The 13,905-nt window shown below is 39.9% G+C and overlaps 1 protein-coding gene across 1 annotated transcript in view; it reads right to left on the minus strand.

The window, feature by feature from the left end:
- The window catches only part of LOC116051035 (cone cGMP-specific 3',5'-cyclic phosphodiesterase subunit alpha'-like), a 21,140-nt gene continuing 7,235 nt past the window's right edge, over positions 1 to 13,905 (minus strand). Inside the window, exons 4-33 of the mRNA XM_035992522.1 lie at positions 13,028 to 13,093; positions 12,611 to 12,761; positions 12,216 to 12,342; positions 11,952 to 12,141; positions 11,777 to 11,851; positions 8,740 to 9,210; positions 8,520 to 8,651; positions 7,580 to 7,954; positions 5,751 to 6,269; positions 4,751 to 4,903; positions 4,229 to 4,318; positions 3,952 to 4,092; positions 3,790 to 3,864; positions 3,609 to 3,673; positions 3,426 to 3,492; positions 3,274 to 3,321; positions 3,008 to 3,157; positions 2,691 to 2,834; positions 2,533 to 2,598; positions 2,298 to 2,444; positions 1,939 to 2,046; positions 1,733 to 1,842; positions 1,536 to 1,623; positions 1,284 to 1,384; positions 1,064 to 1,171; positions 902 to 965; positions 740 to 814; positions 556 to 639; positions 238 to 388; positions 1 to 128 (exon numbers count right to left, since the gene is read on the minus strand). Of these exons, the coding sequence (XP_035848415.1) occupies positions 88 to 128; positions 238 to 388; positions 556 to 639; positions 740 to 814; positions 902 to 965; positions 1,064 to 1,171; positions 1,284 to 1,384; positions 1,536 to 1,623; positions 1,733 to 1,842; positions 1,939 to 2,046; positions 2,298 to 2,444; positions 2,533 to 2,598; positions 2,691 to 2,834; positions 3,008 to 3,157; positions 3,274 to 3,321; positions 3,426 to 3,492; positions 3,609 to 3,673; positions 3,790 to 3,864; positions 3,952 to 4,092; positions 4,229 to 4,318; positions 4,751 to 4,903; positions 5,751 to 6,269; positions 7,580 to 7,954; positions 8,520 to 8,651; positions 8,740 to 9,210; positions 11,777 to 11,851; positions 11,952 to 12,141; positions 12,216 to 12,342; positions 12,611 to 12,761; positions 13,028 to 13,093 (4,182 nt within the window). The 3' untranslated portion in view covers positions 1 to 87. The remainder of the gene's footprint in view (positions 129 to 237; positions 389 to 555; positions 640 to 739; positions 815 to 901; positions 966 to 1,063; positions 1,172 to 1,283; positions 1,385 to 1,535; positions 1,624 to 1,732; positions 1,843 to 1,938; positions 2,047 to 2,297; positions 2,445 to 2,532; positions 2,599 to 2,690; positions 2,835 to 3,007; positions 3,158 to 3,273; positions 3,322 to 3,425; positions 3,493 to 3,608; positions 3,674 to 3,789; positions 3,865 to 3,951; positions 4,093 to 4,228; positions 4,319 to 4,750; positions 4,904 to 5,750; positions 6,270 to 7,579; positions 7,955 to 8,519; positions 8,652 to 8,739; positions 9,211 to 11,776; positions 11,852 to 11,951; positions 12,142 to 12,215; positions 12,343 to 12,610; positions 12,762 to 13,027; positions 13,094 to 13,905) is intronic.

The raw sequence follows: 13,905 nt of genomic DNA on the forward strand, positions 1-13,905 counted from the left end.
AATTCCCTCACCTGTGAACACATGCTTGTGCGCATACACACACACTGTACAAATACACATCCAGACAAACATTCATAAACTGGAGGTCTAGAAGATAACGCATGTCTTTGAATTCCCGCCATCTTGACCTGTAAAAGGAACAAATGAGAAAGACGGTTAGAGGAAAATTGACAATGCAAATGCAGAATGAGCAGGAGGATTGAGGTAACGCCTTGGATTGTAAACATCGGCGTTCACCTTGTCCGCCTCCACCCTCCAGCCTTTTCTTCTCGTCTTCAATAGCCTTCATCTTGGCCTCGTAGACATCTGCGAGAGCTCTCCACTCGCCCCTGTTGATATTCAGCCCATCGAACATGGGGATAATCTCTGTGTGGAAGCGAGAAAACTCCTGCAAACATACAAATACGTGTGTAAGTGCAGATACAAACATACAGATTGCATAAGAAAAATTAACTGGAATATATATATATATATATATATATATATATATATATATATATATATATATATATATATATACTGATCATGTAAGTATTTTAATATGTATCTAGGTACCTTGTACACAAAGGAGCAGACAAAGTCGATGAAACCACACTGCATCTTAGGCAGCTCATCAGCATGATTTCTGTCCATCATTGGCTAAAGAAGACGAAGCGGGAGAAGATGATTATTGTTATGACTTTATGACAACATATACAGTGCAGGCAACACACCACAAACCATAGTTTAAAGCTCTTACAATAGGCTGCTGGTCAAGGACTGTCCTTTCGAGGTCTCCCTGCTCCCAAAATTCTGCTGCCACCATTAGAGCGACCTAAGACCACAGAACCAGGAGAACATAAGACCAAATGGGTGAATGATCACCCATAATCACTTTACAAGTCTGAAGAAGGGGACACACCTTGCTCTGAACCTCCCATGGCTTTGTAATGGCTGACAGGTCACAAGCTGTCATCATCATTGCCCTGTGGAAAACACGACACCATGGAAGCATCAACACAAGACAATCTAGAGAAATGACATGACAGAAATGGCTATTTCACATGATAAACTTTGCATTTACATGATAATTTCCTTCCTGGTTGCATTGTTGGAGATGTAGTTGATCTTGTCTTTCTCCTCTGGCATCACCTCCACAGCTTCCACAATTTTTTGGAACATTGTTCTCTTCCTGAAAGATGAGAAAGCTGTCAGATCTTTTCAAAAGTCCATGGAAAATCATGATCAGGTATTACAAGTGTTACTATATACGTAGATGGAACTAAACTCATGATATTTCTTACTTGAAGTAAAGGGCGAGATCAGTGGCAATTATGCAAACTTCAAACAGATGCTGCACCGTCTCAAACTGACGCTTCTGAAGGTTTTGGAAGATATTCAGGTTCTGTGAACGATAGCAGAAAAAGAGGTTAGACGGCAGCTAAGAGTCCCTAAATCTAAAAGGTACTGGGTGAAAAACATTTGCAAACAAATTTGTGACTATTTCAAACCACAACTACTGTTAAACACATTCATGTAAACACATAAGGACCCACCTCATTCTCCATCAGTGTCTTACTGTACTCAAGATGATGCCGCTCCATAATTGAGGAGCTGTGCAGTTTTGCTAGTGGGGATAAACTCCTATAAGAGTCCACCAGAACATATGAGTCAAATGTTTGGATTTGATCATGTTTCTCACCAATGAATTTGTCACTGATGTCACCTAAAAAATGACACACAGAAATCTTACTTTGTCTGGTAGAGATTGTTGGTTCCTCTGTGGTCAATATCGTGGCAGAATCCGGCAGCTACCATGGCAAAGGCCTCGAGATCGGAGTAATACTTCTTCAGTTTGCCTGTCTGATGAGGAACAAAGAGGACAATCCTGTGTTATAACAAACAGTAGAACAAGAAAAAAAAAAAAACTAAAATATTAGTATGAGAAATCTGACTTACTAGCAGCAGAGCGAACATGGTTTGTCCAACGTTGAAGCCGTGCCTCCAGTTGTGGTAGGTAATGTCACGGTATCCCCTGCGAACGGTATACATCCATCGTGTCAGGATCTGCAAAAAAACAAAACAGAGCTGCAATGAATCTTTGTATTTGCATTGCCGGTTCAAAAAGTAGATCCAGTTAAAATCTTTAACTCAGATCACATATAAATGTCTTTTAAGGTTATAGAGCAATTGAGATAAGCCAAAGTCAGCCTTGCAAAATATACAATCAAAAATTATTGAGAATAAAATCTCTTTACACTCAGAGAGTGGGGGGTGTAGTGAATACAGGCATGTTTCCTGACTACTGTATACTGTACCTCAGCTGGGACTTTGAACTTCTCTACCACCCCCAGCTCAAAGAAGCAGCGGATGCCACATTTGATGAGTTCCAACTCTGACAAGGGGAAATCACTAAAGCGGAACTCATGCAGCTCCACCTTCTTGGCGTCAGGGATGTTGCTTCTCTGCAAATTGGAAACAAACTGTCAGTAAGCCATCACAAACAAACTGAGTTTATGTGGAGTACTGCACTCCACACATCACTGTGCTTACCAACAGTTTGTACATCTCCTTCTGGTCACAGTCCTCTGGTGCAGAGCCAAACTTGTCTTGAGTGTTCTGTGTGGAAAAGGTAGTTTAAAGGGAGCTCATTCTATTATCTTTTTCACAGTCTGGTTGAATTATATAAATCGAGTGTGGCAGCAGCCTACCAGAATGGTCTGCACGTCATTTAGTGTGGCTGTTGTCTGGTACATGAGAATTTCCTGTGCAATATCTTTCTTCCACTCTGTCCTGTTCAGTTTGTCGTATGTGTCGCTATTCAGAGTGGACCAGCCAAGGAACTGGGTTAGAGCCTATTGACATATACAAATACAAATCTTATGTTACCATATATTACAGTAGTAAAAAATGGAATTAAGTAAGTCGGAGTGTATTATAACAGCATTAGGAAAATATAATATCGGGAGGCCTTAACAGTAAAACAAGATAAAATAAAGAGCTACTGAAGACAGATCATTTTCCGTACTTCTGTAATTTGTTCATCATTCTCGTCAAATGGTTTGCCATCACTTCTATTGTAAAAAGTGGCAACACCAACAATTTCTTCCTTTTTGTTGACGATGGGGAGGGACAGGACGTTCTTAATCTTCCATCCAGTCTCATCCACCGCTTCTTTCTGTCAAATAGAATCAAATAGAATATTCAGATTATTTTAGTGGTCAGTTGTGTTGTAAAAAAATAAATAAAAATGAATTTGATTAAATGTCAGTAAGTCAGTGAAGAGTGTTTCACCTGAAATGTGAAGTAGTCATCTGCTCCAACATTCATCATGTTGCAGATCTAAGACAAGTCATCACATGTGTTTGAAGATCAGCAGATCAATAAAACTGATTGTTTAACTACTGCAGGGTTTGCATAAAAAAAGCGGCAAAAGTGGAACTTACAAATCCATTTTCAGCCACATATGTTGGGAGTCCGCTGACCAGAGCCCAGTGGTCGGCAGGAGGGCCGCTGTGAGTTCAGGGAGGATGAGTAACTGCGTGTCTTCTTATTAGACTATCAATTAACCTCAAAATATGCAAATAAAGCCGTATAACACTGTTGCTACAGTGCATCAGGATACTTACGGGATAACTTTAATTTCCTCTTTATCTTCCAGCAAGTAGTCAATAAGCTTGTAGAAGTTGATTTCCTGAATGTTTTAAACATAAAAGAGTGTTTTTTTTAATATATTTTTTTTATATATTTATCTTCACCAATTGGTGAATAAGAATAATGTGACAATAACAAACCCAGTGTTGGACTTACTCTCCCATCAGGTGTCTTGGGGCCTTTGTATGGCTCCTGTTCTCCTAGTTTGATTGGCCACTCATCGAAGAATTCCTGGTGGAGAAAAGACCAATTCATGTTTCAATATACTGCATTATTAATTCAATGAATTAAAGCTTTTTCAGACTTTCCAGTACGCACCTTTTCTTTGGTCATGTCCAGGAGTCCCACAGAGTATCTCTCACACTTGAGATATGTCCTCACTGTGTACAAGGCTTTGTGAAACTGCCTCTCAATATCCGTCAGCTCTTCAAATACTTTGCTGGCTGACCACAGCAACACCTATGGCAAAGAAAAGTATCACTGCTTAGAATATGCACAGGAGCCTTTGATTATTATTAACTATTTGTCATTCTGTTTATTAAATGTGAAAATATTTTCAGACCGGACAAGTGGATTCATTACTGTGTATTTTTACCTGGCTTCTCCTGGACTCTATATCCCACATGCATGAAGTGTGGGCTTGGAGAGCAACCACAGCAGCAAAGTTCACATATTTATTAAAAAGCTGTAATGAAAGAGCAAAGAATCATATTGGTTTATGAATGACATGTTCCCTTTCAATGTTACTTAATGAAAACAGATTACAGTCAATTTCTCCAACAGATTTTCACATGGATGACCTCTAAATTCACAAATAGGTATGGGAACAAGACAAGAAAAAAAAAAAGTTTAAGCTTTGCCTTCCTAAATGGATTATAAGTTGAGCTGTCATAACGGTGATCCAAAGCACAGAGTCAAGCCTTTAAATATCCAGGTCAGAGACAGAAAAGCTGGTGGGCTAAAATTAGAAGAGTGATGAGACCCTTCTACTGGATTTATCTGCCTACTACAGGAGGTAAAACCCTGCAGCCTTAACAACATACTTTCAGTTTCTCAGCCCAACTAAGTGCAGTCAGTATAATAAACTCTTATATTTATGAACATCCTGTCCACTCACCTCCTGATCACTCTTTGAAAATTCATCAGCACCTTGTTTGTTGAGTGCCAATATAACACCAATGGGTTCCTTCTCACACATAATGGGAGCAGTAATCATGCATTTCGTGGTATATTTGGTCTGTTTATCCACAAAGTCACTGAAATGAGAGTCCTGAAAATAACAGGAGAACAGTTTAAAGGTGTGTGCCAACATACTGACCACAAGATAAATGTAAAAGAACATTACAGATAAACACACATGTTTATCTGTTACAATGCTATTACAGTATACTACTAAGTTACAAATCAGCATGAAAATGTGAGACGCACTAGAACAGAAAATATAAATAAAGCTGACAACAATTAATGGTAATTGTTCTGTCAGGGATCTTCAACAGGGGGTGTGGGACCCCTAGGAGTTCCTCAGAGTCAATGCAGGGGGGGGGGGGCTTCAAATTATTGTTACATTTTTTAAAAATTTGAAAGTCCTAAAATGAATCCAACATATTATTAGCAAATATAAATCCCCACTTATGATATACTTACCTATAGGTAAGGTAGTCACTAGCCACCCACAGATACATATAAAATCATGCCAATTATTACAATTATTAAGCTATTTTAATAGCTTAGTATTCTATGCAAAAAAAACAGATCTATGAAGGCTTCAGGCCGCCCTACACGTACTTGTAGTCCCAGTGTATAATGCAACTTCATCATGTTATACAATATATGTAGTAGGGGGTCCCTGCTCAGTCTCACTTTCAGCTAAGAGGTCCTTGGTTTAAAAATGTTCTAGTTTATATTGTAGCTACACAGTTTTAGTGCAGTTTGAACTGCACAGTATCTCTCCAGCGATAACATGGAGTCTTTGGAGTTTAATAAAACAGAATTACAAGATGTTTCCTCAGATGTCTCATCCATAATAGGCCTGGTTTAGTCTCTTTGTTCCAAGCCCAATTGTTTTTTTGTTTTGTTTTTCCCTCTACCATAGTATTGGTTTGTTTTCATTAGCTCACCTTCTTAACATCAGCAATGTTCTGAGGCTTCTTGGAATGTGCCGTCCATCCAACAATTCCCATGTCGGTGGGAAAAACAATCTCTGCAGTGGAATCCACTAAATTCTTTTCAAATGGAGAATTGTGTGACACGTCGAAGAGGACCGTGGTCAGCTCAGGAATTCCGTTACGTGCCCTGGAGCCAAAGTAGCTGCAGCGATCGGCCTGGATCAGCAGAGCAATCCTCTGGAGAATTGTATGCAGGGCTTTTTCCATCGGGGTGTTGCCTTGCATCCCCTTTATGAGATCGAATATGAACTCAGCCTCCTGGATGGTGGTGACATCATTGTAAGAGGCTGGGTCTTTGACCTGGACCTGGTTGTTGAAGGCAGCAGTGATCACATCTGCCTTGACTTTCTTGTCATAGTACTCCTTAGCAAATTGTGGGTTGTTGTCAAGGAACTTCTCTACAGTGTTTTTGTCTGCCATGTTGTCCAAATTTGGATGAACGATCCCTTCTGCAGCTGCACAAAGCTGCTCCTCTCAGATGGGTACAGCAGAGCAGTAAAGGTGGCCTTCAGAAGATGTGGCAGCGCAGACCCTACTGAGACATTTCCAAAACTCTTATGTGGACACAGCTCCAAACGTCTCCTCAGTAACAGAAGGTAGTGAGTGGCTTACTGGGTAAGGGGATCCCAGGGGAACTAACGACAGTCATGCAAGGGTCATAAAGCCCCTGAGCTATCTTAACTCCTAAATCCAGCCACTGGTCATTTCAGGTGGCCAATCCTATCACAGGTAATGTCAGTGGAGTTATGACACTTGTAGTATATCACCTACACTGTAGAGGGCACTGTGAAATTTGCTTTAATACTTTTCCTATTTAAACTTTATTTTTTCAGTTTACTTGCAAAACGTAATGAGCTAAATAATTGTTTTTGTAAAGTTATTCTGTTTTTGTGATCATTGGGAGCCAAAATCATAATCACAATTCGATTAATTGCACAGCCCTAGGAAGCAGCCACAGAGATAATGTAATTATATCACTGCTCTCAGCTCATCAATTCAGAACAAGTACTGACAGCTGATTCTAATATCAGAATTCATCTAGGCACTTCTCCAGAAAGAATTGAGTGTTTATTCCATCGGCCTGGCTTTCCTGGGCCAGTTCTACTATTGCAGCTACATTTAACCATTGACAGGATTAAGTGGGATTGTAAACTGCTGGTTTGAGTTTAATTATTCTTGTTGGCAGGCAAACTGCCATTCGTTATTATGATCTGGTTACGAGACACATACTCCCACACCAGATGACTAAAAGGAAATGGCATGACAAAAAATAGTCTTTTCTATGAGGTGCTCCAAATTTGTTGCACAATAATACTTCAAATTAATGGACTTTATATTAGTCAATTAATTGGTTATGGCAGTTCAAGAAACAAAACACTAATCAATATTTTTATAGAACATATTATTATAAAAAAACAACTAAATATGACTTCATCTAATAATAATCTGTGCTGTATTAGTGCACACCACATTTATTATTTGGGATTTCAAAGTAAGATACATTTTTGTAAAATTAAAAGAAATGACAAAAAAATCACAAAAAAGCAATGCTTTATTATAAAATTACCTATCTTTACAGTGTTTGCTCTTTCAAAGGTGTTTCAATCTTATATTAGTATGAAATAATTTCTGTATTTAAATATAATAATTTCACTTATGAGCGAGCATTGTATCTTACATGACAGGTACAGTATATCAAATGTCACCGGAGGTGTGGACCATGTGCTGAATGCTTTATGTAAGTTTGAATCCTCTATTTGACAAAACAATCATGATAATCATGAATGTATCCCTTGCACTTGACCACTGCTGTGAGGTCTTTTTCTCAGTGGTACTATAACAGAGCCACAGCAGAACCTGCGCCAGCCATTCTTGAACTGGCAGACTGAGTAAAGGATGGGATTGAGGGCTGAGTTGGCCAGTGTGAACGTTACCACCCAGAAGAACATGGTAGAGGACAAATCTAGGTGATCCAGGAAGTTCCTGGCCAGGATGAGGAAGAAGATGATAAAAATAGGGCTCCACATGATTAAGAAAGAGAGCACAAGGACCAGAATTGTACGGAAGAGCTTCATATCTTGGCGGGACACATGGTACTCAAGAGAGTCTCTAACTGGCTGACTGTCTCGGAGTCCTAGCCTACATCTTTTAGCAATCTGTAATACAAATAAAATAATATTACAACAGACTGGCATTCTACACTTGTGACATTATATAATGTGGAGAAAAGAGATGTAACCTGATTGATACTATGGGTTTACACATGATGTCCTTTATGTTTGTCTTCAATGTGTCTCAAACATCCGTAAAGTCTTCCCACAGCTAAACTCAATTTGTGGCTTCATTTTCTATCATCTGTATCACTTCAATGCCCACATTAGTAGAACTGGTTGCCCAATGTAATATTGACAGTTGATAGTGCAAAGCTCTGAACCACCTCCTACAACCCCGCCCTCACAAAGATGAAGGATTACTCCTGTTTGGTTAACGTTTGCTATTTCCTAAAAATGTTTTAGAGTGACACAGGCAGGGTGGGATGGACATTAATTGTAGATAGATGGACTAACTCATTGTGGATTTGTTAAAAGTAAGAAAATTACAGAAAAAATGTCAGCTATCCAAATGTTCTGGGATCCCCTGAGCCTACAAAACTCAACTGTCTTTTAAACAGTGCCTTTCTTCACTTCCTGACATCTTTGCCAAAGAGCACAAAAAACCCACCTGTAATATTTTGCTGTAACTGACCACAATTATGAATCCTGGAAGAAGGAAGCACAGGGCAGTGAAGGCCACGTTCCACACAATCTCTGCAGTTGTGTCGGGCCACCTGAGAGTACAAATGTGTACACGTTTCTGTGGAAAAGACATGAAAATAAACAAAAACACATTCATGGCAGGGACACTGAGGTTTCCTTTCATCCATCCATCAAGCCATCCATACCTGCTCAGGGAAATCGACTTCCATCACAGTGAAGAACAGACTGAGGGGTATGGAGGTGAGTGCAGAAAAGGCCCAGATGAAGAAGAGGGTGCCGATCACCACCCTGCGGTTTAAAATGGGTACAGCTTGCAGCCGAATGATGGCCTGGACCCTTTCCACACTGATGGAGGCCAGGGTGGTGATGGTGGCACAGCCGCTCATACAGATGACATACAGCACAGTGTGGCAGGCCGTAAACCCCAGCATCCAGGACTCAGTCCACCGCACTGCCACAATCAGTGGGATCATGCTGACAAACAGCAGGTCGGCCACAAACAAGTTGAGGGTCAGGATGGTCTTGTTGGCCAGCAGTCTGCGTTCCCAGGTTACCAGGGCTGCAGCTCCCGCATTTGATGCCACGGAGACCAGGAAGACAGCGGTGATAGCCAGGGTCTCGACAATAGTGATGGCAACATGATCTGAGTGGTGCGCCTCAGAAAAGAAGGAAAAATAAGTGAAGTTTCTTAAATGGAGAAAGTGACTGTGAGGGTTAAAATCCATATAGGCTGAGAAACGTGTGTCTAGATCCTGGATGCTTACTGATTTCACAGCTGGAGACTGCCAGAGATGTGAACGGGGAAAAGCAGCTGATAAGGCATAAAGTGATAAGAGTGTGATGGAGGGAGGTGCCTAGACTCTATGATGCTGTTTGCTCTTCGTGCTACATGCAGGGAAGTCAAACATTACAAAATGTTCTTTGTGCTGTGTAGTTAAACATCATTTTATTCTGTGCTACTTTAATGCCACATTTGTTTTGCAAACTCTTCTTCACAGCAAATTCTTTACACTTTTCAAACAATATCAAACACAGCTAGACCTCCAGACTGCATCACCTCTTTAGGAATAACTCTACAACACCCTACAGTTAGTTGCTGACTGTGATTGCCACGATTTGCCTGAGGAGCGTTAATCCAATCATCAATCGAGTTGTTATACAGTAATCCAAAGAGTGTAAATGGCAAATTAGCTGTTTATATCTAATTAGAACACTTTTATTTACGCTGTGAATTAGATTACCAGGTTTACTTCGTAAGTAGAGATACATTAACTGATCAGTGGCTCTCCTGAAAATAGGCTTTTCATCTTGGGCAACCCCAACAGGGACAGGTTTAAAAATGTTTAGGAAGAGGAGAGATTTACCTAAGAAATATTTGTTTTACAAACTAGTTAACACAGTATTTTGTCATCATCTTCAAGTCCGCAAGAGAAACACCCACTTGGCTTTATGTCTGACAGGCTAAGCTCATATTTCCATAAAGACGTATGTATGAAGTTTCTAAAAGGCACAGCAAGTATGGAGGTGTCTAAACCATATTAGTATCTTTTTTTTTTTTTTTTTTTAAAAAAAGCAGTTAGCTTACAGTAGGTTAACTCTTGGTGGAACGTTCGCTTTCAAAGCCCACTGTCACTGCACAGACCTGTCTCCCCATATTGTGGGCTAGAAATACTAATCCACGTCCTGAAATAGCACAGGCAAGGGATTAACTGACAAGCGGTTTTGAGATATTCATCTGGTTTGAACATAGATGTTTGAACAGTGTGGGAGGGGTCAAGGACCTACAGTCGCATCATTTCATAAAGTATCACACATAACTATTCTTTTTTATTTTATTTTTTGAAATACAGCACTTAAACACAAAACTAGGAGTCTACGGCCATGTTGATGTTTAGCGGGACACATTTACCAGGTTCACCATTGCAGATTAGCCTGGACCACCAAAGTCACTAGAATCTATCCTCAAGGGACCCTGAATATCTGCAGAGCCACTAGCTAACCGAAGCTTTGCGGGTTCATTCAAAATACTAAGAAGCACAACATCAGCAACTCAACACGTAGTTTATTAAGATAACTTGTACCTCTGGTTACACAGTAAAAAAACAATCCATATGACAGAAGGTACAGAATTGAAGAAGTTCTCAGCTCAGCTCAGTCAAAACAGACATCTACGTGGATCAACAGTTCTCTGTATTGAGAGGCAGAAAACTCGGTCCGGCAGCTGGGACACTCCAGGAAGCTTTCATTCAGCAAGCTCTTGGGAGGGGAGCATGTAAGGCTGTCTCTGGAGCACAGGGAGGGTGTGTGTGCTGCTTCACATGAGTTGCCATCCTGCTGATCTCTCTAATATTAATACAGTCATCGATCAGTTATGACAAATAAGACTCTGGATTAAATAGTTCTATTATTTTTGACCAACAAAATTTAAAGCTGCACTAATCAATATTTATTTGTTTATTAAATATGGATCAAATGACTACAGTACGTGTAATGTCAAAAAAAATTAATTATAGAGCCATAGAAATGTATCAGCCAACTTTGCAAGTTCTCTGAGCTTTACGGGGCCTTTTGTTTTGGATTATTGTTTTGGTTTTCCGACTTACTTACTTATTTATTCTTATCAATCTTTTTTAGGTTATTATGCTGACCCAATCTGCCCCCCCCCCCCCTCCCCAAAATAAATAAATCTTTTAATGCAGTTTTAAGGTCCAGCACTGAATTTTACACTATTCATGCCAACCTTTGACAGTTTTGTCACATGGTCTTTGGATTTCTGCAGTTTCTTCAGGACTCTGACCATTTGCTTCTTTAAATACAAACAATCCTGTTTCTCATCCTCGAGGTCTTGTGAATAAATCTTGATCTACAATTTAAAAGGTTTGCATTACAATTGAGAATATAATATAGTATATAAATAACTGTGGGAATATTTTCAAATACAAATAATTACAGTATGTCCTTTGCTTATGTAAGGACAGATATGTTCCCTTTAGAAGGAAAGCAAAGAGGTAAGAAAGTATGACATGCCCACTCCTGTGGATGAGTGAGGCTTAGAATCCCAAAGGACAGACTGATTGACACGAGCCAATGATTCCTTCTTAAAGTGTAATTAATCTGTGTTATTGAGAGTGAATGTATTAACAAAATCCTTTTCATTTTTAGTTAATACTAAGATTTATTCAAGGATAGGGGACCAAACTGAGATGACTAATACTTTCATACCTGTCGCTCCATATCTGCAATCTTTTCCTGGTCTTCATTGTGACAATTTCCCAAACACTTCTGAAAGAAAGTCAACTGAGAAGAGGTTTTTTTTATTTATTTGGTGGCTTTTTTCCACCTGAAGGATAATTTTATTTTTCTTACTTATTAAATGAATAGTTCAATGAAGACGTACCTGCTGCTTAAAGTTAGCTGACCTGCGCTTCTCCTCATCCAGTCTGCACTGGAGGTCTTCGGTCTCAGCAGTCAGCCATTGCTCTTCATCCTCAGAGCGATGATGATCTTCCGGTGCACTTTTTATGTTCACATTTTCAGTTTGCAGCTGCTGCTTGAGCTCTTTCACCTTGCTTTCCCTTTCCTTGCACCTACACATCAAACAGTCTGTCATGTAGCTGACTACCAACTTTAAGCTACACCATATTCTTCATTTTCTTTATACCAGTTTTGGGTGACTTTCAGGTTCTGGTGGGCCATGTTGAGCTGCTCCCTGAGCACCTCCAGCTCGTCTTTGGCTTTCTGTAAGAGTCTTTCATAGTGCTCCTGCATCTGGCTTATTTGCTCCCTCACTGTAATGTAGATACGCAGATGATGAAAATGAAAAGTTACAAAAGAGGAAATTACACAAATGCACAATTAAAATGTCAGATACAGCCCTACACATGCACCATGTAGTAATAAAATACATGTTATTGCCAATGCATTGCAAGCCACATATTCTGTAATAGTGGGCTAAGCACGGGCAATCTTGACATCTTAAAAACCTTGTTGTGACAGTCTGTTGCCCCTTGTTGCCCCAGTGGTGAGTGCCCACTGCCCACTGTCCCTCTGGCTCACCATCTGAATGGTCCTCATTGTGCTGCTGTGAGCGGGCCTGATTGGCTTTGTTCAGCTCCTTCTCCAGCCATAACATTCTGGCCAGAGTTGCCCTCACATAGGCCTCTCTCTGCTGGTCATATTCCAGCCACTGCTTGTTCTTCTCCAAGGCCTCGGGGGGATTGAAATAAAAGAATGAGAAGCACAAAACAGAGAAAGACAGAACGAGAGTTGAGCCAGGGGGATGGCTCCAAAGCAAAAACACTTGGCAAGAACTGTATACTGTACACTGGCACACATCCTCACTGAGAAACAAATGCACACATAGAGTATACAAAGTTAGAAGTAACCAGAAACACAGAAAGGTGAATCAGGCATAACTGAAACAGCGAACAGAAGAGACTTTCCACAAATATGTGGCCACCACACATTACTTACATGACTGAGGTGATTTTGGAGCTCTATTGTGGTGTTGGCAGAGGCCCATTCATCTGAATTGGAGTCCTATTTGACAAAGAAAATATGGTACAGCCTGACACATATGTGAATGAACAACTGATTTTACCCAACTCTCGCCGCTGCTTTAATAAAGATGTCATAATAAGGCTCAAAACACAGGCACAGTGGGATTAAGAGCATCACATTCTTAAGTGTTATGACCCCTACAATATCCAGAAAGTCACTGTGATGGTATGCTCTGTATGAGGAAGTGTGTTTTTATGGAGAACAGTACTCCTCCTCTAAAATGTGAGACTTATAAACAGCTGCTGCCATCTAGTGGTGTAAAACTGGTAAGAGACAAGAGGGGCTTTCCTTGAAGACCTTTTTTCACAGAAGACTTTTTGACATGCCACAGTAGGAAAAGCACAGATGTAAATAATCAAATGGATGCTGGCAGAATTAAAAAAAATTTGGATTGGTTTTAGGTTGCTGGTACTGTGCATGCTGGCTCACTGTCATGACTTACTGGGACACCTGAGTAAGACAGCACCATCGTTAATGTTATAAGTAACACAAAACATCAACATTTATCATTAAACATCTAACACTAGGATGTTAATAGGCACTATTATTAGAAAAAGTAAAAAAAAACATTTGTTGTAATTTCCATAACTAAACACATATTGTGTTAGTGTGTTCAAAAGGATTTGCTGCTTATAAAGGCATATAGCTTGTTTTAACTTCCCTCAGCACTACACTACACTCACTTATATTAAAATCGAGCCATGCTATACCTTCTTCTCTGCAACTTTGTTCTCGAGATATTGACACCTAGCTAGCTGAGATGCTCACAAGCTTGTTCTTGATTTCTTCAA

The sequence above is a fragment of the Sander lucioperca genome, chromosome 15, assembly GCF_008315115.2.
Source record: "Sander lucioperca isolate FBNREF2018 chromosome 15, SLUC_FBN_1.2, whole genome shotgun sequence".
Taxonomy (NCBI): Eukaryota; Metazoa; Chordata; class Actinopteri; order Perciformes; family Percidae; genus Sander; species Sander lucioperca.